At 42.6% G+C, this 26,014-nt stretch overlaps 1 protein-coding gene across 2 annotated transcripts; it reads right to left on the bottom strand.

The window, feature by feature from the left end:
* Nucleotides 1–1,757: 1,757 nt before the first annotated feature.
* TAF12 (TATA-box binding protein associated factor 12) lies at nt 1,758–25,311 on the bottom strand. 2 transcript variants are annotated; one of them, XM_029227178.1, is made up of 6 exons: nt 25,211–25,311; nt 13,416–13,667; nt 11,660–11,737; nt 8,013–8,127; nt 3,692–3,780; nt 1,758–2,232 (listed from the first exon to the last, which is right to left on the bottom strand). In XM_029227178.1, exons 2-6 carry the CDS (start codon nt 13,581–13,583, stop codon nt 2,197–2,199), a joined length of 486 nt encoding a protein of 161 aa, XP_029083011.1. In that variant the 5' UTR covers nt 13,584–13,667; nt 25,211–25,311; the 3' UTR covers nt 1,758–2,196. The 2 variants fall into 2 exon arrangements, with proteins under 2 accessions (XP_029083011.1, XP_029083010.1); XM_029227177.1 differs by lacking the exon at nt 25,211–25,311 and adding an exon at nt 14,394–14,847.
* Nucleotides 25,312–26,014: the final 703 nt, after the last annotated feature.

Below are 26,014 nucleotides of genomic sequence, written 5' to 3'. Positions count from 1 at the left end.
ACAAATCACCGGGTGATACCCCGCTCTCCAGTACCCCCACCTCCAGTAACCACTTAAACAGCTGTCAGATTTCCCCCTTCTCTCCATTTCGTCACAAATACCTCAGTCCAGGCAACAACCTTCTCAGGAACCTCTGCTTCCAAAAATGCCCTCTCTTCCCCCTCCACTGTCTGGCCAGAATGAGCTTTTCAAAACATCAACCTGACTGATCATGCTTCTGCTTAAAATCCTTCAATGGCTCCTGCTACTTTTGGGTAAAGGCCACTCTTTGCTGGGGCCTACGAAAGACACTGCAGGACCTGGCCCGTCTTGCCTCATCACACGGCATCGGGGCTGGCATACGTGCAGCTCTCTCTCCTTGAAAGTGATCCCCATGCCTTCCCCTGGGTTCCTCAAATTACAGCTCTACTGCTCAGACGCCCTCCCCAGCCCTGGGAGTCTCTTCTTTGCAGCCCTGGTCATGGAAGCAGTTTTCTTTTCACTCAGTGGCAGGTCGCTCCCTGTTTTCATTCATCATTGCAGGCCATGCCTGGCATGGGCAGGGGCAGAGCTTATAAATACTCGCTGAATGAACAAGCCTCTCAGTATACATACAGGACAAGATGACTAGCTGGATGAAGCCATTCACCTGTCACGCAGCTGATCAAGAACTGAGGTCTTTTGACTCTACCTAGCTCTTTGCATTAAACTGCCCTGATTCCCCTGTCCCCTTCTGTCCTCAGTGCAGGATTCAAAACTAATTCTGGATTCCTTCCTGGCTGCCAAGGCCAATGACTCGCTCCTACTGCAGGAACTTGGCAGAAGGCCTTTTGCGGCTTGGTAATCACCAACAGAACATCCTTTGAGAGTGTCCCCCAGCGGCATCAGGAGGTTCTGGAGAAAGCAAAACTCTCCAATATCTTCTTCCTGGTGGTAGGCCACAAGAGTGACCTGGTGGTTGAGGGAGAGGTGATGCCGGGGGGGAGGGGAGAAGCTGGCTGCCTCTTGGGGCGCTCACTACGTCGAGACCTCAGCCGAAAGCAAGGGTGACATCAGCACAGCTTTCAAGCTGCTCACTCAAGAGATCTAAGAGCTGTGAAGAGAGGGGTCATGGAGCCAAACTCAGGGTAGGAGGGAGTGAAAAGCAGGGTCCCACCACAGACCAAGCCTCAGGAGGCAGAGGCCCAAAGCACGGCAAGGTGGATATATCCATGCTGGTGGCCCCTGGGTGGAACAGCTACACTCCCTGAAGCCCACGGAACCCTCACAATCCACAAGGGCTCTGCCAGGAACATAACAGGATGATGCTAGGTGCCACTGAAGGTCATGACCCTGAGGTCTCAAGGGGCCTGGTTTCCTCTGCACGATGGTAAAAATACTAGGATCAGGGACACCAACAGCTAAGAACAGTGAGAAACCTGCACAGAAAGGCCTTTCCCCAAGTCTACTGCCATCCTTTCTTAGCGTCAAGGATGAACTCCAGAAGTTCCAGAAGAGCAGGTCAGAAAAGGATTTCCCCCAATCAGGAGCCTCTTCAGGTTGGGGCTCGTGAGGGAAGGTCACCCTGCTCGATTCTTATGGCAGACAATCTGGACTAAAAGTCCTACTGACAGTAAGGCCTTCCTTGGAGTAAAATAATGGAAAAGTTCCTGGTTTTTTTCCTCCATCACAGAAATGAACAATGGTGCTGCTATCTGCTGACTAGAGAGCTACATCCAGCCTTGCTAACCCTCCTCTGGCATTTCAAAGGCTGTAAGCCATGCACCCTGTGTCTTTCAATTAATAATTTCTTTATTCTGGAAAAGCAAATGAAAGTCATATTCATATAAACACTGACATTACAAAGTACAGGGAAAAGGGGGAGGGAGAAGGAAACAAAAACCTCTACAAATCCTGCTAATACTCTCTCACCAAACAAGACCATAATGCTTTTCCCCAATTCAATCACTTATATAATAAACCACAAATAAAATCTTCTCTGGAAGATACACTGCTCCTCTTTGAGATGGCAGGAAAAAGGGACCGGAAGTTGGGGTAGGAGGCTTTATTCTTTTGGCAGATCCTCTCAGTCATTATAGATATTGCTGCACTGTTAATAAAAAATATATGCTTCTCTGTAAAGCATTAAAAAAAAAAAAATCCAAGGATGAGATGGCTGAGGTCTCAGCTCAAGTATCTCCAAATACATTGTTGTCCATTCCCTGACCTTTCCGTGTGTTATTTCTTGGTTGTTTTCCGGATCAATGCCATTCTCTGAAAGGAGAGAGAAATAAGCAATTACACAGGTTAGAGTCAGGAACTTTCCAGGACATCCACGTGTGGCTACCAGGTAGCATGGTCTACACCACAGGCTGGACTCCTCAGGAACCTACAGGCACAGGGAAGCTCAGCAGTTCCTTCTAACTCAAGCACAGTCTGCGGGGCCCTAACACAAGTTTCCACAGGCCAGTGGACCCATTTCATTGACCAAAAGACCCCAAAAGCCCTATACTAGCAGGATGGCAAAAACAGCTAAAAGCAGAAGGTGACAGCTCCCACCTTTTGGGGATTTAAGGGACAGGCCATCAAAACATGTGCTTTCTAGGCTTACACCCTTCCCCTAATCTCCTTCTCTGATGATGGAAAAAATAAGGAAGAGGGCTCTGTTTTGAGCCTGTTGCCAACACGTAAAGGGAGCTGACATTCCTCACTTGATAGCCTGCAATGAAGGAAACTGACCCTAACAATTTCCACCATAACCCATCAGGGAAACATTCAGATCATGGGTTTCAAATCTTACTATTACCAGCCACTGGCCAAATTAATGAATTGCTTTGCTCACCCTTTTTGACTAAGAGATTGTTTGAACATTATGATATTGGTTGATTGATAAATAAATAAATGGGGCTGAAAAGTGGATAATTTGAGAGCCGAGCCAAATGACCATCTACTGCCTGGAGGGACTTCCTTCTGAACAACATTGCAGTCCTTCAGTTCCGGCTATTGGCGGTCTCCTTGTGGGGCTTCCTCTATGAGCTCTGTAAACATACCCACTCCAGAGATCCCAGGCTATGGAAAAGCGAGGTACACTCAGCCAGAACTGCCCGACTGTGGCCATCAAGCTTGGAAAAAGCCCACTTTTCAAATCAGAGTAGCCAGTTAAATTAAGACTTGTCAAATGGAGGCCAACATTGCTATGAGACTGACCAATGACTGGGACAGCTTGTTCCCCAGTAGAAGTGGAGACAGGTTCTCTTACTGACCCCTCAGTTCTGCAGTAAGAGGGACGGAGAACAAAGGTTAAGCTGGGGCAGAGGCCAGACGCCTGGCAGAGAAGCTTGGGTGCTACCTCCTAGCACAAGTACAGCATATTTCTGCTTTCCTTAAACTGCCCTCTAGTCGGAGAGCCCTAGATGATGTTCAAATCAGCAATGAAGGAAGATTTCTTTAAAGAGATGTGGAGGGGGCGAGTTCCATACAGGTTAGAAAAACCTAGAATCAACAGCTTTAAGTGGCACCCATTAGAGTTGAGAGAAAAAACTGAGACCCCATATGGGAACAAAAAAGCACCTAGGAAAAATCTGGCTGATCTCCCGTACAGCCCTGCTGCCTCTTGCCCTCTCTGACATTTGGAGGAAATGACAACCACAGTGATGGTAGCTGTGTGCATTCTCTCTGAGACACAGCTCAAGGGATCAGCTGTGGCTGGCCCGAGACTCCGAAGCCTTCTCACCTGTTTGTGAGCTTCTGTGGTGCAAGCTTTTTTGTAGGGTCGTATTTCTTCAGAGCCAAACCCTGGGATCCACATGTTCCACTGGCGTTCTGTAAGGAAGAAGCCCACACAGAGATAAGGGGACCAGGAAGGCAGTGTCAAGGTGCAGTGTGACCCTCAGACAAGGGTCAGGGAGGATAATCTGGGCAATCAGCTGTACTAATTAACAGTAACTCTGCAGAGGGGCTCTATGGGACACAAATGGGGGAATCACATATGGTGCCTCCAAGGTTTTAAAGGACACTATTTGACCTTCCTGCAAAGAAATAAGAGGTAAATGAGTCAAAACTTTGAGTGTGGAGCCCTAAGGTTTCCATGCAGCTCTTCAGGAAAGGAAAGTTATTTGTTTCTTCAATAAAAAGTTATTTGTTTCTTCTGTCTTACCCCTATGCTCAAGGTAACCCCTCTCAAACTGAAAGGAGGAGTAGGAAGAGAAAGGCATTCTTTGCAATCTGGAGTTAAGAGCCAATCCCCAGTTCTGCTGCTTCACTGTGGAGCAATATGACGTTGGTCTCAGTTTCTTCACCTTTTATATGGTAGTAACAACAGAAGTAACCACCTGATAGGATGGTTGAGAGGCTTCAATGGCATAATGCAATCCCAGAGCCTGGGATAAATACATAGGGAGGCAGATATAGACACAGGTATGTCCACGCCACAGCTCCATGTCCTTGTGCCACTGGATATGACCATCCCTGTAAGGCTGTCACTACAAGTTATCAGAGGGCAGAGATTTGGTTTTTCCACTTTTTCAGTAACTGGCATAGCCACATGGCCCCCTAAATCCACATATAAAAGTGTCCTGGACTTCCCTAGTGGCACAGTGGTTAAGAATCCACCTGCCAATGCAGGGGACATGGGTTCGAGCCCTGGTCCGGGGAGATCCCACATGCTGCGGAGCAACTAAGCCCACGCGCCACAACTACTGAGCCTGCGCTCTAGAGCCCACGAGCCTCAACTACTGAGTCCACACGCCACAACTACTGAAGCCCGCGCGCCTAGAGCTCGTGCTCAGCAACAAGAGAAGCCACCACAATGAGAAGCCTGCGCACCGCAACGAAGAGTAGCCCCCACTTGCCGCAACTAGAGAATGCCCATACACAACAACGAAGACCCAACACAGCCCAAAAAAAAAAAAAAAAAAAAAGTGTACTGCACTTTAAGTACATCCAATATAAAAAAAAAAATTATACTTACACAAGATTATTTAGGGAATAAATCTCTACTCAAAAGGAGTTACATGGGAACTCCTTTATCATGCTCCCCTAGAGCACTGAAAACATTTGTTTTGCAAATTTGATTTGCCCCAGACAGGCACTTACTTAAAATCAAATTGAATATTAGTGGTTTTATAGTTATACTTTGTGTCTAATGCATAGCAAATATTGTGTGAATGAATGATTCATGGTTGGTTCTAGAATAATTTTATATACAGCTCTCTTCCAATATTGCTTTGAAAATAAAAATGAAACTTTCTGCTAATAATTTGTTGTCAGTAGTTGAAAGTGACACTAAGATTATTCTCTGGGAATTACACTTTACAATCAACACAAAGTGGATCAGGATATGGATATGCAAAGTCACTTTAAAGAGAGTAGCTACCAGGCATGAATGCAAACATGTAAGTACGTGTAGCTATATATTTAAATAAGTGTGTACAGTTGACCTTTGAACAAGGCAGGGGTCAGGGGCGCCAACCCTCCCTGCACTTGAAAATCTGCGTATAACTTATAGTCAGCCCTCCAACCATGCTGTTCCTCCATATTCACAGATTTAACCAACTGTGGATTAGGTAGTACTGCAGAATTTCCTACTGAAAAAAATCACCAATAAGTGGACCGTGTGCAGTTCAAACTCGTGTTGTTCAAGGGTTAACTGTATTTATATTTTATATAATATTAATAGAATAGCAACAACATTTAGTGAATAAAATGTGTAATAAAATGGCTGGGACAAAGCAGCATTGTGCAAAGCATTCTAAGTTCATTATCTCATTTAACTTTCACATTTATGAAGAAAGATCCTGTCTCAAAAATACACATATTGAATATACTGAAGATACATTCTTGCAAGGAAACATTACATGCATAATTGACTCAGTAATTCTGTACCATGAAAAGTAATCAAATGATCTTCACTTCAGACAAATCAAATGGAACATATGTCAGGTGTAATCACAATATAAATATTCATGCACTGTATAGCATTTATGGTAATATATATGGTAACATATGTGTATGTGTAATACGTGTGTATTTACATATACACGTTTATAATAGATTCTGATTAAAATATATCGTGGGGACTTCCCTAGTAGTCCAGCGGTTAAGACTCCACACTCCCAATGCAGGGGGCCTGGGTTCAATCCCTGGTCAGGGAACTAGATCCCGCATGCCACAACTCAGAGCCTGCATGCCGCAACAAAAATATACCGCACGCTGCAACTAAGACCCGGCACAGACAAATAAATAAAGAAATATTTTTTAAAAAAGAAATGTTATTAAAAATATATATATATTGTGGAAATGCAATATATATATATATATATATATATATATATATATATATATATACATATTGAACACATATTCAAGTAAAATAGGTTAGGAGATACATAAGTTAATCAGTTTAGTAACCCTGAACGTTTACATTCAATTAAACCTAAAGATAATGAACTAGTATGAATATATACTCTACAAATAAATATGCTTAATGTAAAAAAAAACACACAGAAATAAAGAAAGACCATGTCAATCAGAAGGGGAGGTTATTCAACTATTCAAGTATAGAAAATAGCCAGGTCAGAAGCAAACACTGGCAGTGCCCATCCCAGCCCATCCAGAAGAGAGCCATCAAGAGTTTACAGCCTCGCTGGCAAGCTTATCCTTGCTGGGCGCGGGGCAGGGAAGTTGTGGGCAGCAGGCCTAGATGGTTAACACCAGGTTCCCTAATTCCCCAAACCCTGATCCCGGGTCTCCAAACAACCTTCTGATTATGATTCAGGTTCCATTAGGCCCGCTACAGAAGCTATTCTGGTTATGCAGACTTTTGAGTACCCATGCCTGTGATAATTCTTACCCTTAATTAAGAAACTGATATTCCAATTTTATTTTCAACAATTAAAATACAGAATATTTTTAGGGCTCCCCTGGTGGCGCAGTGGTTGAGAGTCCGCCTGCCAATGCAGGGGACGCAGGTTCGTGCCCTGGTCTGGGAGGATCCCACATGCCGCGGAACGGCTGGGCCCGTGAGCCATGGCCGCTGAGCCTGCACGTCCGGAGCCTGTGCTCCGCAACGGGAGAGGCCACAACAGTGAGAGGCCCGCGTACCACAAAAAAAAAAACCTCTCAGCCCCAGCCACCACCTGACTTCAATCACATGAGAGATCCTTAGCAAAGCTGCCCAGCTAAGCCCAGTCCACCCCCAGGCCCATGAACAAAATGAACAACTGTTACTGTTCTAAGCCATGTTTGTTACACAATAATAAATAATTGAAATGGCTGTCTTTTGCTATTAATATCAGCAATGTTAACCAGAAGTGTGTTATTTATTCCACCTCCACTACCAGCGCCTCCCAGAGCAGTATCTCCCTGACACTGGGAAGGAAGCCTTTCAGCCATGGGCTGATCTGCTCTCAATCCCTTAATATCTTCTGCCTCATTCCCTTGGCCTGACTGTCTTTGTAGTCACAGACCGTCCCCTTTCTTTTGATCACACTGCAACCAATGCAGGGGGGTAGCTTATTCATTTCCAAGTGATTACAATTATCAATGTTAGATGAGTATCTCCCAGAAAAACCCAAGCTCAAATTTAGTGTCTATTAAGTAGAACAGCAGAATACAAAATTATATGTACATTATGGATATAATGTTCTTGAGAAAAATACATCAATAAGCTAAAAACTGGAAGGAAAATACCATTATATGTATGGTAGAGATATAATAGCTACATTTACTAAGCTCTTACTTTGTGCCAGTCACTTTACGAACATAACCCATAATCCTCACAACGACCCTGTAAGGAGGGTATTATGATCCCCGCTATACAAATGAGGAAACCAGCTCTAAGAGAAAGTAAGTAGGAAGGAAGAGGTGGTACAGTTAGAAAGTGGCACACCCAATGCTAGGGTTCATTCCCCCTACCATGCATGGATTTCTCTTTCCTGTTTAATGCTACTATGACATGAATACATAAATCCCAGAGCCCAGAAGTCTGATCCCGGCATGAAGGTTCCTGGAGGAGCAATAGTGTGGATACCTCAGGGAGAAACGAGACCACATACCTAGATGCAGCTGGACATCTTTCACCTCCAGGGTGCTGGACTTGCGATGCCGAGCAAGCTGGCACGCTGCTGTCACCACGCTCTCGATAAAATCATCAGCAATCTGCAGCAGCATCTGGGGGAAAAAAGTGGGGGAGAGTAACCACGACACTGGCCGGGTAGGCTCCTGTTGCTGGGACAACTGTATCTGCTTGAATCACATATTCAGTCAGGCTTTCTAACAGAAGGCCTGGAATCAGCATTTGAGCGAAGGTGGGGAAGAGGAGTGAGGACCACAAGAGAAACACATTAGCTCATTAACCAGGTTGAGAGAAACTCACACCCTTCTGAGGATGTACTTTCCGTACTTTCTACCTAGCAGCGATCAACCAGCCCAACCCCTACCCTCTCCGCAACTTCTTATGAATTAGGTAGGAAAATAAAAGTGAATCATTAAATCCTCACTCCCTCGTATTCTGTTAAAGCATTTTTATTTCCATTATCTCATCTAGTCCTTATAATCATCCTGTGAAAAAAATGGGGCACAGATTTTACCCTAACTCCATAGAGGAGGATGCTAACATTCAGGGAGATTAACTTGTTCATGGCCATGTAACTATTAAGCAGCAAAACCAGGATCCAACCTCAAGGTTCTGAGTCCAAAACCTGGATTCTTTCCAGTTTATTATCAATTATTCCTAGACTGTGTGAAGAGCTAAATCAGAATTCTGAAGTTAAAAATCTACATTAAAAAAACTGAAATTTTGATCAGTGAATACCTTCCTCATGGCTTCCTCTGCTGACCAGAAAAATAAAATAAAATATAAGTACAACCATAGTTATAAACATTCCTTGTTCTGCTGGACTATCAATGCATTGTCATCTTTCCTATGGAATCAAATGGATACCATCTAAAGGAAAGATTTCTAATTAAACATGGCAGATCAACTCTAAAAATGACCTCCTCTCCTTCCCTACACCCATTAAAATAACAAGAAAGGAAAAAAAAAAGACATATAAATCCACAAAGACAAAAAGAATAGGAGAGAAAACCTTAATGGACAAGATATTCCAATAAACTTTTTTTTTTTTTTTTTTTTTTTTGCGGTATGCGGGCCTCTCACCACTGCAGCCTCTCCCGTTGCGGAGCACAGGCTCCGGACGCACAGGCTCAGCGGCCATGGCTCACGGGCCCAGCCGCTCTGCGGCACGTGGGATCTTCCCAGACCGGGGCACGAATCTGTGTCCCCTGTATCGGCAGGCGGACTCCCAACCACTGCGCCACCAGGGAAGCCCTCCAATAAACTTTTAAAGTAAATTTTTGTTAAAGAGGTAACAAAGGAAGAATGGGAACTGACCTAGCAGACAGAAGGTATAACACAAATGCACGCAGAGGGGACGCCAATGAGAACGAACTGATTTGCCCGTCGCAACTCCTAAGAGATCCAGGATTTGAATGTGTCATTAACCACAGAAGACTGGACTGAGGTATGGAACTAAAAACTGGACAATTGTTACATGTATGTACAGAGTAGTCCCCCAACCCCCACACTTCAAAAGCAGCCAAGTGACTTCCCACACGTACCTGACCCAGAACACAGTAGGTTTACTCCCCAGAAAAACTGAACAGGAGTGGCTATGGATGAGAGTACACCAGACACAGCAGAGACAAGGGAAAGACACAGTCCCTTTCTCTTGCCTTGCTTCCGGGATGTTAGAAGCTAGAGAAAAACCCTCCAGATAGGAGACTAAAGGATTTTTCTCTGCATATACTAAATGATTCCAGAGAAAAGACTTACAGATACTGATTAGGGAATCCCCCATTAAGACGGTTGACTATGGACAAATTATTCTGAAGTGAAGCCAGTAGTATGCTGGAGCCAGATTAGATGAGGTCATGAAGGCCAATTACATGCATTTCTTCCCAATCCTGCATTCAGTGACAACATGTTGAAAGCTTAAAATAGGGCATAGTGAGAATATTTACACCACAGAAATCAGGAAATGCTGAAAGTCAGAGTCTTTTTCTCCACAGAGCTGGTTGTTAAACATTTACCAATACATGACTGGGCGAAGACCATCAGTCAATAAGTTCTGCTTCAAATCAGGTTTTTAGTGGCTCATTCTTTAAGAATGGATAGCCAGAATCACCAGACATTTGAAGAAAGTCTCCAACACTAAAAGGAAAATAAACAAACCAAAGGGGAAAAAAGGGACCCAGAGGAAACAAAGACAATGCAGGGAAAAGAAGAAAATGTCAAACAACGTAATTAATATCCTTAGAGAGAAAAATAAGATACTACAACTGTAAAATAAGAACAGAATGGCTTAGGGGAAAAAAAGTCAACAAGAAAAAGTTAATGGAAATTAAAATTTTTATTATAAAAGAAAGTTAAAATTTAGAAGATAAACTAAGGAAACTCTCCCCAGCAAGTAGAATTTAGAATTACAAAGAAATGAAAAAAGAGAAAAGATAAAAAACCTAAGAGGATCAATGCAGAAGATCCAACATCCAACCGTCATTACACACAGAAAGAAAAAAAGCAGAGAAGTTACCAAAAAACTAAGATTAAAATAATGGAACCTTCATACACAGCTGGTGGGAATGTAAAAGGATGGAATGCTTTATAAAAACAGGAAGTTCCTCAAAGGAAAAACACAGAGTTACCATATGACTCACCAATTCCAGTCCTAGGTATATATCCAAGAGAAATGAAAATGCATGCCCACAGAAAAACTTGTACATGAATTAAGAAAAAGAAAGAGGGGCTTCCCTGGTGGTGCAGTGGTTAGGAATCTGCCTGCCAATGCAGGGGACACGAGTTCGAGCCCTGGTCCGGTAAGATCCCACATGCCATGGAGCAACAAAGCCCCTGTGCCACAACTACTGAGCTTGCGCTCTAGAGCCCGCGAGCCACAACTACTGAGCCCGCGTGCCACAACTACCGAAGCCTGTGTGCCTAGAGCCCATGCTCCGCAACGAGAAGCGTGCCCACCACAACGAAGAGTATCCCCCGCTCACCGCAACTAGAGAAAAGCCTGCATGAAGACCCAATGCAGGGCTTCCCTGGTGGTGCAGTGGCTGAGAGTCTGCCTGCCGATGCTAGGGGACACGGGTTCGTGCCCCAGTCCGGGAGGATCCCACATGCCGCGGAGCGGCTGGGCCCGTGAGCCATGGCTGCTGAGCCTGTGCGTCCAGAGCCTGTGCTCCGCAACAGGAGAGGCCACAGCAGTGAGAGGCCCGCGTACCACAAAAAAAAAAAAGACCCAATGCAGCCAAAAATTAAAATAAAAAAAAAGAATATTACTTAGAAATACAGAGGAATGTTCTAGAAACAATTAAAATTGTTGAAAGTGACTGCCTGTGAGTAGCAGCCTATACCCTTTTTGACAGGCAAAAGTAGCAATGCTGTTAGGTATAAAGTGCTAGGCATTCTCCTAGGTGATTTGTATAAGTTATTCATGGGACCCTGACTATAACCCTGTAGATAAATAATGTCATACCTTACCAACACAGGAGGAAGCTGAGTCTCAAAAAAGTTAACTGACCCACCCACAGAGCCAAGTCTCAAATTCAGACTTGTCTACCTCTATAATCTGTGCTCTTAATGGCTATTCTATACTATTTCTCAGGGACACAGTCTCTAGGGTACCCAATCCCACCTTACCTCCTCCACATCTTCATCCAGTTGCTCATTAGGATCCACTTCTCTTACTAAGTCTTGTAATTTCTTCTTGGTCAATACCTAAAGTTAATTGGGAGAACATTTTTTTCAGCCAAGTAGCAAAGAAACAAACACCTCATTACCCTATAATGAAAGGCTATCAATTTGTTGGGTTTGGTTTCTACTTTCCAAAGAATTATCAGTCTGGCTTACTTGGTGCTATTGCTACAAGACTATAGTCTCAAGACAGAAGTAGCCTAGGGAAAGGCAGAAAGAGCAATATGGAAGAGAGGCCAACATCTGTCAGGTAGTTTTAGTAAACTCTACATTAATTTGCAATTTTCTGACCACCACAAGTTGTACAGTGCCCCTGCTGCCTTTGGACAAGCTCTTCTACCCTTCTTCCTACCTGCTCAGCTCACAGTGCCTCCTTTCTGATGCTCTCCCAGCCCACCCAGGTGAAAGCAACCACTTCCTCCTTTGGCCTCCACTGTACCCTGTGTACACTTCTATCATTGTGTACATTTATAAACTTCCCTGTTTCTGACTTAATAGGCTGAAGGCTCCTTGAGGGCAGGGAACACGTGTTCATCTCTGTACAACTAAATATCGATATTTGTGAAAGTAGGTACAACTATGATCCCTCTTTCATAAAGGAAATGTTATACCACATATATATGCCACTAAATAAGGATCAAAAGACATACACTAAAATGCTAACCATAGTTATTTTGGGGTGCTGGTAGAATTTTGGGCTATTATTCTTTCTCTTTTTCTAAAGTTTCACGATAAGCATTGCATGACATTGGAAATAAGGAAAAAATAATTTTTAAAATAAATATTTGTTAATAATGTCTCAGATCTATCCATTCAACCATCACTTAATTCAAGCCTTTGCCACATATCTTGATTTACTGCAAAAGTCTTAGACTTGGTGTTCCTCCCAGTCTGCCCCCTTTCCTACCCTTCTTGTCCCCTTACTGTCAAGTTAATCCTCCTAAGATATACAACTTTTATTATGTTACTTTTAAGCTTATTAAATATTTGCAAAGATTGTTTATTGACTAAAAGTCCCAACGGAAACTGACTAGCATAGGCCTAGTATGTTCTGCTGTAATCCTACCTATACAATTTTACCTCCTGCTCTTCTCCAACAGCACACCCATCATGGGTTGGTCTCCTGAATACCTGCCCAACCCTTCCCATTCATCATTGCTAGTTCCTCCCCCATTCTCTTGAACTGTTGTCTCCTCATCCTATTCTACCCAGCCTACAAGGCCCAAGTCAAGAGAGTATACTTATTTCTTATGGCTCTGGAGGACAGAATCAGGATCATGGGTAGAAAGAGGGGGTCAGATTTTAGAATCACTGCAGAAAACAAAGGCAGCAGCTAGATGAACTAGGAGAAAAGACTGGAGGCAAGAGTACTTTTATTACAGGAATAATGAATAATGAATCCATTAATTATTTAACTATTTTATTTTATTTAACAAGTATATAGCATATATGTTTATATATAAAAACCTGTCACAGGCAAGCTGTTGTGTCAGTGCATGTATATATGGATGTATGTATATGTATATGCATACACACACTTAAATACTACAAAGTAAAAACTGATAAATGTACATGATATTTTGATAAAGAACTTGAGAAGTCTGAGAGGAAGAGGCAGCAGCTGAGATGGACATCTCTCAGAGTATTATTGCTTCAAAGAACAGATAAGAGGTGCCCACAGAGAACAAAAAGCGGATGATACCTGATTGTTTTCAGGGCTGAGACGCCCTCCTGTCCCAGGAGTGCCTGGGATCTTTACCACTGTAGTGCTATTGGCCATGGAGCCTTGTGGAGGGGTGCTAGCTGGTTCCGGTTTTATTGATGAGAAATTGGACAGGTTGATTAGGGCTGAGGGGCCAAACTGGTTCATAATCTGCCGCGCTTTGGACTTCAGCTCATAGAGCTTATCGAGATCTTGTTTCTTTTTGGAGCTATGAGGACCAAGGCCAATCAACTGTAGAAGAAAAACAAGAGAATTAGCTCTGGAAGTACATGTAATAAAGGATGAGTTTTAAAAGTAAAATTCTATGAGGTCTGTCAGACTTTGAAGGGTCTTCATTTGATACCTGCACATTGAAAATGGAGGGAATGAAGAATGTTCATTGCTCTCACCTGATATTTAGAAACCATCTCTTCTCCAAAAGCTAAATAAAATAGTCCACACAAGTGAAATAAAGAAGTAAATGAAATGAGGAATCCTATGTACAAAAATAAACTAGAATGAGCAAGACATTTTTGAAGATTTTGTAAAAATAGAATACTTGGTTAATTATAAAAATAGAATACTTGGTTAAGTACTACATGCATTATTTTTGAACATCAAATAATGCTAAACTCAAATAAATCATGGCACAATCACATACTTGAAACCTAGTCACAAAACTTCAGAAAACAGATTAGTTCATTTTGGTGTTTCAAAACATGCTTAAGTCTATGTCAGGGCCTAATAAACACAGTTTTTAGCAATTGTTAAAAGTAAGCTCTTCACTGTCATCAAGGGCAAATTTTCTCTGAGTGTTAGCAATCTTTAAATACATGCAGAGTCCCTAGGCTGGAGTAGCCAAGACTTCTAAATTTTAGAGCCATGAGGCTGACTCCGTGGACATCAGCTTTGGTGTCATCAAGATCAGAAGCACATTCAGGAAGTTCCACCCACAGTGACGTCAAGGAGCTTACTTACAGCTATCTGAGTGTCTAGATCTTTAATTACATCAGCAACGGCTGTGAGCCCGGTGAAACGAGAGGCAGCCATTTTCAAAAGCTACCTGTAAATGAACAACTGGCATCAAGCACCACCCTTGCCACAGAACCATTTCAGTTGCATGGCCTGCACATCTTCAATGACCAGAATGCAGGCAAACTGACAGTGGAGAACATTTCCTTATTCCAACTGGGCACCAAGAAAAAATCTCCATTTCTTTCATATACAACTTTTAAAATTAATTAATGATGACAATAGTAACATTAAGACTCTCTTCCAATAAAATGAATGTACTATTGTTAGAGATAAGCTAGCAGCATATGAAATACTTTATTGGCCAAAACTGTGGAATTTGAACCTGCAAGAATCATGGCAATGTTTTCAGAACTTGATAAAGCTTAGCAACCTGAATGAGTATCTGTATCTTGCCCCTATTGCTGAGTTCCTCTCCAACAAATTGTCTAACTCTCTAATACAAGAAATCATCTTCTCCTGGTTTACCCTTAATAAAAGCAACTAACTATGCACTGGTTAAATGATCAAGAGAAACTTGTTGGCCAAGAGCCCGCTGGGCGGCAGCACAGCATCAGGATTACTTTTTTTTAAAACCATATGTGGTCCACGTCTCCTGTTCCCTTACCCACAAATCTTACCAGTGGAAGAAATGGGAAAGGAAAGATTGTTAACATGGTAGCAGTTGTCCTAATGTTATAAAAGCAAACTATTTTCCCAGATCAAGTCCTATGCAAAAGCCTTATTAAAGATTATCAGTATTGGGCTTCCCTGGTGGCGCAGTGGTTGAGAGTCCGCCTGCCGATGCAGGGGACACGGGTTCGTGCCCCGCTCCGGGAAGACCCCACATGCCGCGGAGCGGCTGGGCCCGTGAGCCATGGCCGCTGAGCCTGCGCGTCCGGAGCCTGTGCTCCACAACGGGAGAGGCCACAACAGTGAGAGGCCCGCGTACAGAAAAAAAAAAAAAGATTATCAGTATGAACATAAGCCACCACAATGAGAAGCCCACGCACTGCAATGAAGAGTAGCCCCTGCTCGCCACAACTAGAGAAAGCCCGCGTGCACCAATGAAGACCCAACGCAGCCAAAAATACATAAACAAATAAATTTATAAAAAAATAAATAAAATAAAATGTAAACAGTTGATCAATCTGGAATGGGGGGAGTAATATACTCCTCCTTTCACACACTCCTCCATTCCAGATGGATCAGATATTCAAATTTTAAATATAAAATCATATACTAGATAAAATATAGAATATCTTTATTTTTTATTTATTATTTTTTAAAATTTATTTTTGGCTGTGTTGGGTCTTCGTTGCTGCACGTAGGCTTTCTCCTGTTGCAGAGCACGGGCCCTAGGGCATGCGGGCTTCAGTACTTGTGGCACGTGGGCTCAGTAGTTGTGGCTCATGGGCTCTAGAGTGCAGGCTCAGCATTGTGGTGCACGGGCTTAGTTGCTCCGCGGCATGTGGGATTTTCCTGGACCAGGGATCAAACCCATGTCCCCTGCATTGGCAGGTGCATTCTTAAGCACTGTACCACCAGGGAAGTCCCTATTTTTTTAAAGATTTATTTAGTATTTATTTATTTAATTTATTTTTGGCTGCATTGGGTCTTCGTTGTGGCACACGGGATCTTTGTTGAGGCGTGTGGGATCTTTCCTTGTGGTGTATGGGCTTCTCTCTAGCTGTGGCGTGTGGGTTTTCTCTTCTCTAGTTGTGGCGCACAGGCTCCAGGGCACATGGGCTCTGTAGTTAGCGGCATGCGGGCTCTAGTTGAGGCGCACGAGCTCAGTAGTTGTGGCATGCGGGCTTAGTTGTCCTGCAGCATGTGGGATCTTCGTTCCCTACCCAGGGATCAAACCCGTGTCCCCTGCATCGTAAGGTGGATTCTTTACCACTGGACCACCAGGGAAGTGCCTAGAATATCTTTAAAAAATATTCAGAAACCTAAACTTAACACTTTATACAAAAATTAACTCAAAATGGATCACAGACTTAAATGTAAAATGTAAACTATAAAACTTTTAGGAAAAAACAGGAGAAAATCTTTGGGCTCTAGCTAGGCAAAGAGTTCTCAGACATGACACCAAAAGCATGATCTGATCAATAAAAGGAAAAACTGATAAATTGGCCCTCATCAAATTTTAAAAGTTTTCTCTGTGAAAGCCCACGTAGAAAGGATGAAAAGACAAGCTACAGACTAGAAGAAACTACATATCCAACAAAAGACTAGTATCTAGAATGCATTAAGAACTCTCAAAACTCAATAGTTCAAAAAAAAATTAATTCAATTAGAAAGTGGACAAAAGACACACCAGACATTTCACCAAGGAGGATACACAGATAGCAAATAAGCAAATGGAAAGACATTCAATCCAAAATATTAAAGAAAAGCAAATTAAAACTACAATGAGATATAACTACACAACTATCAGAATAGCTAAAATAAAAAATAGTGACAACACCAAATGCTCACGAGGATGCAGAGAAATTGGATCACTTACACACTGCTAGTGGGAATGTAAATGGTATAGCTACTCTGTAAAACAGCTTGCAGTTTCTTAAAAATCTAAGCATGTACTGTCACAGAGGAGCCTAAAAAGACATGAAGACTAAATGGAAAAACTAAGATCTGAATAAACTATGGACTTCAGTTAATAGTAATGTATCAGGGACTTCCCTGGTGGTCCAGTGGTTAAGAATCCACCTTCCAATGCAGGGGCCCTGGGTTTCGGTCTGTGGTCGGGGAAGTAGGATCCCACATGCTGCAGGGCAACTAAGCCCACGCGTCACAACTACTGAGCCTGCGTACCACAACTAGAGAGCTCGTGCACCACAACTACTGAGCCTGCGTGCCCTGGAGCTCGCGTGCCACAACTAAAGAGAAGTCTGTGCGCACAATGAAAGATCCTGCGTGCCGCAACGAAAGGTCCCGCGTGCCACAACTAAGACCTGATGCAGCCAAAAATAAAATAAATAAATATTAAAAATAATAATGATAATAATAATGTAACAAACGTGGTTAATTAGTTGTAATGAACATACTATACTAATGTAAGATGTTAATAATGGAGAAGCTGGGTGCAGGGTATATGGGAACCCTGTACTATCTCCCCAAATTTCCTGCTCCCCAAATTTCCTGTAAATCTAACACTGCTATCTCAGCAAGTTAAATAAATAAATAAATAAATAAATAAATGGATTTTAAAAACTGCTCTAGGAAAGAGTTTATTTAAAAAAATGAAAAAAGGAAAAAGAAGAGCAAATCATGAATACACAAAACTACAGGAATGAATCTTAAAATATTTAGGTGAAAAAAAAAGCCAGTCTCAAAAGAATACATACTATATGATTCCATTTATATGAAATTTTAATATCTAATGATCTAAAAACAAATCTCTAGTGACAGATGGGGCAGAGATTGACTGCACAGGGGCAGGTTGGAAGTTTCTGAGGTGATATAAACATTCTATACCTTAAGTGGGGGAATGCTTACACAGCTGCTACATTTATCAAAACTCACAGAACTGTATGTTTACAATGTATACATTTTATTGTATGCAAATTATACCTCAATAAAGTGGATTTGGGAAAAAAGAAAAAACACGCAACTACTGTATGACCCAGCAACTGCAATCCTAGGCATTTATCCTAGAGAAATGAAAACTTATGTTTACACAAAAACCTGTACACGAATGCTCATAGCTTTATTTGCAATAATCAAAAACTGTAATCAATTCAGATGTCCCTTAATAGGTAAATCATTAAACAAACTGTGGTATATCCACACCATGGAATACTACTCAGCAAGAAAAAGAAATGAACTACTGATATGCACAACTTGGATGAACTTCCAGAGAATTATGCTGAGCAAAAGCCAATTCAAAAAGAGTCCATATTGGGGCTTCCCTGGTGGTGCAGTGGTTAAGAATCCGCCTGCCAATGCAGGGGACAGGGGTTCGAGACCTGGTCCAGGAAGATCCCACATGCCGCAGAGCAACTAAGCTTGTGTGCCACAACTACTGACCCTGCATTCTAGAGCCTGCAAGCCACAACTACTGAAGCCCACGTGTCTAGAGCTGGTGCTCCACAACAAGAGAAGCCACTGCAATGAGAAGCCCGTGCACTGCAACAAAGAGTAGCCCCGGCTCGCTGCAACTAGAGAAAACCCGTGTGCGGCAACGAAGACCCAACGCAGCCAAAAATAATAAATAAATAAAAGAGTCCATATTGTATGATTCCAGTTATGTAACATTTTTGTTTTCCTTTTTTAAAAATTAATTAATTAACTAATTAATTAGGTTGCACCAGGTCTTAGTTGCGGCAGGCAGGCTCCTTAGTTGTCCCATGCGAACTCTTAGTTGCGACATGCATGTGGGATCTAATTCCCTAACCAGGGATCGAACCCGGGCCCCCTGCATTGGGAGTCTGAAGTCTTATCCACTGCACCACCAGGGAAGTCCCCTATATAACATTTTTGAAATGGCAAATTTTACAAACAGAAGATAGATTAGTGAGGTTGTCAGGGATTGGGTGGGAGGGAGGGAGGTGTGGTTATAAAAGGCAATATGAGGGGCCCTTGTGATGGAATTGTTCAATATCTTGATAGTGATGATGGATAAATGAACCTATAAAAAGTGATGAAATTGTATAGGACTTAGTACTCATACACATATAAGCAAACAAGTGCAAGTAAAACTGGGGAAATCTGAATAAGATTGTTGGGTTGTATCAATGTTGATATCCTGATTCTCAAATTATACAACAGTTTTGCAAAATGCTACCGTTGGGGAAAACTGGGGGTGCAAAGTGTACAAGGGATCTCTGTATTATTTCTTTTTTTTTTTTTTTTGGTACGCGGGCCTCTCACTGTTGTGGCCTCTTCCGTTGCGAGCACAGGCTCCGGACGCGCAGGCTCAGGGGCCATGGCTCACGGGCCTAGCCGCTCCACGGCGTGTAGGATCTTCCCGGACCGGGGCACGAACCCGTGTCCCCTGCATCGGCAGGCGGACTCTCAACCACTGCGCCACCAGGGAAGCCCTGTATTATTTCTTATAAATTCATATAAATCTACAGTTATCTCAATTTTTAAAAATTGGAAAAACAATATTCTCAAGAATAAATAATACCCTTCTAAGGATGACTTTACAAAGCTCAGGAGCCATAAAAGAAAAGACTAATATGTTTAATTACACAAACATAAAAATGTCTGCATGGCAACAAACATAACAAACAAAGTTAAAGGACAAAAGACAAACTAGCAAAAATATATGCAAGATGTATCAAAGGACTAATTTCTTTTATATATAAAAAATAACGACAAATCAGTAAGTACCAACTACCCAATAGAAATACTGTGAAGGGCTTCCCTGGTGGCGCAGTGGTTGAGAGTGCGCCTGCTGCTGCAGGGGACACGGGTTCCTGCCCTGGTCTGGGAAGATTCCACATGCCGCGGAGCGGCTGGGCCCGTGAGCCATGGCCGCTAAGCCTGCGCGTCTGGAGCCTGTGCTCCGCAACGGGAGAGGCCGCAACAGTGAGAGGCCCGCATACCGCAAAAAAAAAAAAAAAAATTCAAATGATTCTTAAAATAATGAAGTGATCCTTATTCTCATTCATAATAAAAACGCAAATTAAAACTACAACGTACTATTTATTCCCCATTTGGCAATGATGAAAAAGTTTTACAGGGACTTCCCTGGTGGTCCAGTGGCTAAGACTCCACACTCCCAATGCAGGGGGCCTGGGTTCAATCCCTGGTCAGGGAACTAGATCCCACATGCTGCAACTAAGAGTTTTTCTTTTTTTTTTAAACATCTTTGTTGGAGTATAATTGCTTTACAATGGTGGTTGCAACTAAGAGTTTGCATGCTGCAACAAAGATCCCGCATGCTGCAACTAAGACCTGGCACAGCCAAATAAAAACATAAAATAAAATAAATAGAAATAGTTTTATACACACTGTGTTTGAAAATTTTATGGAGAAATAATCATTTCATAAGTTGCTGGAGTGGGGGAATATAAATTAGTTACAGGTCTCTATAAAGAGCTACTTGGCTGTATCTACCAAAATAAGAAAAGCATATATTGTTTTAATCCCATAGTTCTGTTTTTAGCAATTTATATTATAATTGAACTTGTATGTGAATAGAATACTATACATACAAGGAATTTCAACCTAAATGTCCATCAAAAGTGATATAGTTAAATAAACTAGAATATAACTATATAATGTAATAGACTGAAAAAGAATGAGACTCATGAAAATATTATGCTAAGTGAAAGAAACCAGTCACAAAAGACTACATATTGTAGGATTCCATTTATATGAAATGTCCAGAATAGACAAATCTATAGAGACAAAAAGTAGATTAGTGGTTGCTAGGGCTGAGGAGTGGGGGAGAGGAATAGGGACTGACTTCTAATGTTTATGGAGTTTCTTTTAGGAGTGACAAAAATAATCTAGAATAGATTGTGGTGATGGTTGCACAATCCTGTTTGTAGCAAAAAACCACTGAATTGTATACTTTAAAATGATGAAGTGTATAGTATGTGAATGTCTCAATAAACCTGTTTCTAAAAAACGAGGAAGCTCATGAAATGACCTTCAAGATACACTGTTCATTTAAAATGCAAGGTTCAGAATAGTGAGGATAGGGACTTCCCTGGTGGCGCAGTGGTTAAGAATCTGCCTGGGGCTTCTCTGGTGGCGCAGTGGTTGAGAGTCCGCCTGCCGATGCAGGGAACATGGGTTCGTGCCGCGGTCCGGGAAGATCCCACATGCCATGCCGCGGAGCCACTGGGCCTGTGAGCCATGGCCACTGAGCCTGCACGTCCGGAGCCTGTGCTCCGCAATGGGAGAGGCCACAACAGTGAGAGGCCAGCTTACCGAAGAAAAAAAAAAAAAAAAAAAAAAAAAAAGACACATAATTACAAATGTATAAATTATTCCTGGCAAGATACATAAGAAGCTGAAAACAATGGTTGTCTTGAGGGGGATAGCAGAATGGTAGTACCTGGGTGGTCCATGGGACCAAGGTGTGAGACTTCTTTCATTGTATACCCCAAATTCTGTAATATGTGCATATGTAACCTATGAAAAAAATTAAAATAAACTACTATCTGGTTTGTTTCCACTGAAGAAATAGGTAATACTGACCCCTGTTTTTAAAATATAACAAAAAATATAGCAGTAGCAACAAAAATAAACCTTGACCTTTATCTCACACCTTATACAAAATATCAATAAATTAAAAACTGATCACAGACTTAAATGTGAAAATGTAAAACTATAAAACTTTTAGAAAACATACGAGAAAATCTCCCTGACTTTGGGTCAGACAGAGTTCTTAGATACAACACCAAAAGCACAATCCACAAAAGAAAGAAATTGATAAAGTGGACTTAATCACAATATAAAACTTCTGCCCTGCAAATGAAAACAAAAGACAAGTCTGAGACTAAGAGAGAATATTTACAAATCACGCATCTGACAACTTGTATCCAGGATATATATATAAAAGACTCTCAAAATTCAATAAGAAAACAACTCAATTTAAAAAATGGGTAAAAGAGCTGAACTGATCCTTCAACAAAGATTTACAGATGGAAAATAAACACATGAAAAGATGCCCAATATCAGTATTCATTAGGGAAATGCAAAATAAAACCACAATGAGATACCACTAAGTACCTATTAAAATAACTAAAATTAAAAATAATATAGGGCTTCCCTGGTGGCGCAGTGGTTGAAAGTCCGCCTGCCTATGCAGGGGACACGGGTTCGTGCCCCGGTCTGGGAGGATCCCACATGCCGCGGAGCGGCTGGGCCCGTGAGCCATGGCCGCTGAGCCTGCGTGTCCGGAGCCTGTGCTCCGCAACGGGAGAGGCCACAACAGTAAGAGGCCCGCGTACCGCAAAAAAATAAAATAAAAAATAAAATTAAGTACAGGGCTTCCCTGGTGGCGCAGTGGTTGAGAGTCCGCCTGACGATGCAGGAGACACGGGTTCGCGCCCCGGTCCGGGAAGATCCCACATGCCGCGGAGCAGCTGGGCCCGTGAGCCATGGCCGCTGAGCCTTTGTGTCCGGAGCCTGTGCTCCGCAACGGAAGAGGCCACAACAGTAAGAGGCCCGCGTACCGCAAATAAATAAATAAATAAATAAACAAATAAATAAAATAAAATTAAGTCCATATGTACAGATTTCAAAGTTTGTCTTCTGCCTCCAAAACACCTGTGTCACAGTGCAGGCTATAAACACTGCTGATGTACTACCTCCAAAGCACTTTGGGGCTTTCCACAAACACCTTTGGTCAAAAGTAGTATGTTCTATGTTCACATCAACTTTAACACAATGATTTTCTGATCAGGTACTTACTTAGAAATACTATTTTAATAATTCAATTGATGCTAGAGCCACAAATGAGTGAAATAAGTAGTACAATTTGCAAATGTAGATGAGGATGATAACTCAGGAATAAACTATTATTAATTAAACCATCAAGTATTTTGAAATGGTGGTATGGCCATGCTTTACCTCATAATTTGGTGTAAGTTTTGACCACTTGCATTTAATATAGGCACTTGCAAACAGTTTAGGCAAACCCACTGGGAACAAAGTTATTGCAGTTTCCCCAATCATCTAGTTCATGTTACAATAATTGTAAAGTTAATCCAGTTTAAGTCCCTGTTCTTCAAATTGGTGTTTCTTGGCCTCCTAAATTTAAAATTAAATATGTCTTACTCCAATGTGAGGGAAAGTTCTATTCAGGTCCCATTTTTCTATCTTGAATATCTATGCTTCTTTAAAACACAGGAATTCAGTTCTCCTCAAATACTACACTACATAAATACCCTAATAAGTTATAGTACTTGATAGTAAGAGGAGTCTTTAGGAGGAGGGAGAGCTTTCATTCAATGCCATGCTTTGTATAACTATTACATCTATTTTGCTGATGAGCAAGCTGAGACATGGCGAGGAATCCACTTAGAAAAACAGAAAAAAGTTTTAGTCAAACACATAACTGGGTTTGACTGTGGCTGGGCCACTTAGTAGCATGGGATTTCAGGCAAGGCACTTAACCCTTCTGCACTGATTTCCTTATCTGTACAATGGGACTAACAATATCTAACTTGTGCGGCTGTAAGTGATAATTAAATGATTTAATATTTGAAAAGTGCTTATGATGATATCTGGTTAGTCTGAGTCTCTTTTTTTTTTATTGGAGTAAAATTGCTTTACAATGTTGTGTTAGTTTCTGCTGTACAATGAAGTGAATCAGTATTTGTATACCTATATCCCCTCCCTCTTGGACCTCCCTCCCCCCTCCCCCCGCCACAGTCTGAGTAAGTTTCAGCAAAAGATATTACTGAAGAATGAAAGTGACTGGTCCAACTTTCCCCACCATCCTTATCTAAAAGCAGCCATCTTCCCTAAATGCTTATGCTAAAAATAAAGGGTGCATTTTACTTATTTGTGACTTTCTAAATGACTTACTATATTGTTGAGGAGGAAGGAGCTTCATTTAAAAGTTTCCTAACTCGTAAGTGACATTCATTGTATCAATGTCAATACAGTTAACAAGACCCAAAATAAAATACTAGAATTTGTAAAAACTTCCCTCTTGAGTTTGAAGTTAGAGCAAAGATTCTAGAAGCATGTTTTCAAGGAATATTAACCAAGCATCTCCTATCTGCTATGCAGAGCAGGGTACTGTATCAAAATCATGATCTAATCAATCATTGCCTCACTGTAATCCTAAACCTTCTTTGGACTTTAGCCTCCTTATATATAAAATACGAGTTTAAAAAAGATTATCTTTCCGGGTCCTTCCATCTCTGCCATCCTCGTTTTTTGAGATGCAGAGATCTGTGCTCAGAGTTGGGTGGAATGGGATTTAAAGCACTTATCAAGTATATAGCTGAGTTCAAACTGCTTCAACTTTACAGCAGTGCTTCGCCAGAACGAAGCAGAAAACGAAGATGCTTCCAAGTGGGCTTCCTAGATTGTATCCGACACAAGATAAGCCTGCCAAAAGCCAAGCAGGCAGCGCAAAGGAGTCGTCTTTCCCTGAATACATCCTTTACCACTCTCGGTTCACCCAATATGAGAAAAAAAAAAAAAATCACTATATTTTTTCCGAACTCTCTCCCTCTCCCTTGGAGGCTGATCTCCTCACATCCATTGCCCCTTATAGTCTCCGCTCTTAGGAGCCAGTGTCCTCACAGCCCTGTTCCCTCAGGTACTTCGGAGTCTCCAAGCCCCGATCCCGTCCCCACAGAAGCCCGTCTTCACTGCCCGCTCCTGTTCTTCGCAAACCCAAGTGTTCTCTTACTGCTCCTGCCTCTCAGGAACCTAAGTCTTCGCCGCCCTGTTTCTGAATCCTTAGAAACCTGGGTCTTCACTGTCCCGCTCCTACCGCTTAGCAGCCCAAGTCCTCACGGCTCCGCTTTTACCTCTCAGGAGCCCGTGGCTTCACGCCCCGTTCTCTTCCGACCCTCTCCTCTTCGGAGCACTGGTCCTCACAATCCTGTCCCTCTCAGCCCACTTTCCCTCGGGTGCCGGCTAACTCCGTCCCCTTTCCCTAAGTCCCGCCTGGAGCCCAGGTCCCCACAGCCGCGTCTTCTCCGAGCCCCGAGCCCCTCAGTCCCGTCCCAAGAGCCCGATTCCTAACAGCCCCGTCTCCTCCACAATCTGGCTTTTGAAACACTGACCACTGTGGGTCTGGGTCCTGACTCCCTCCTCCCACTCTTCTTCCTTAACTGCCAGGGCCCAAGACTCACAGGCAGCAGCGTCTATCTCCCCATGATATGCGGAGACTGCCCCAGTGAAGCGCTCGTCTCAGCAGCCGGTCCGACTGCTCGGCCCTCCCCGAGTACTTCCGGCACCGCTCCCCGCCTCCAACCCGGAAACGCGCGGCTCTTCCGGCCGGCGGGCGCGCGCCTGGCTTGCACAGGCGCGGCCCGCCCTCCGACACGTGGTCGAGATTCATAGCTGTCGGTCAGCTCTGGCAGTTGGGCTTTTTCCTGTTTGATAGTGTGAGCAAGCTCTGCGCCTTCTACCCGGCGTTACGAGCCCAGCGCTAGCTATTTCTCCCCAAAATAGCCTGTTGCATATATTGCTAGCGTGCCCGGTAACACGCCCTCGGATGGCCTAGAGGTCGCCATTTTTGGTTAGTGTCTTTGTCGTGATATGAGGACGGTAATATCTCCTGGGACCAACATTCCATAGATATTATTGGACCCCAACAGGAAAAACCTGGGGACAAGAGAGACCGGTTGTGGTTGTGATTTGGCAGTTAATAATAACAATTGAGCAATTGCTGTCTACCAGGAAATTTCCTATACACCTTACCTCCGATAAGACATTTAATGATTTAAAGGAAACCCGTGAGAGGGACTTCCCTGGTCGTCCAGTGGTTAAGACTCCGCGCTTCCACTGCAGGGGGCGCGGGTTCAATCCCTGGTCGGGGAATTAAGATCCTGCATGCCGCGCGGCGCAGTCAGTAAATAAATTAATTAAACTTGTGAGAGATTAAGCAAGTTCTAACTAATAAGTGCAAACTCTCAACTTGAACTCAGAATTCT

The sequence above is a fragment of the Monodon monoceros genome, unplaced genomic scaffold (assembly GCF_005190385.1).
Source record: "Monodon monoceros isolate NGI ecotype Baffin Bay Population unplaced genomic scaffold, NGI_Narwhal_1 Super_Scaffold_18, whole genome shotgun sequence".
Classification (NCBI taxonomy): domain Eukaryota; kingdom Metazoa; phylum Chordata; class Mammalia; order Artiodactyla; family Monodontidae; genus Monodon; species Monodon monoceros.
The sequence above is the reverse complement of the archived record's forward strand: the minus strand, read 5'-3'. Positions and strand labels throughout refer to the sequence as shown.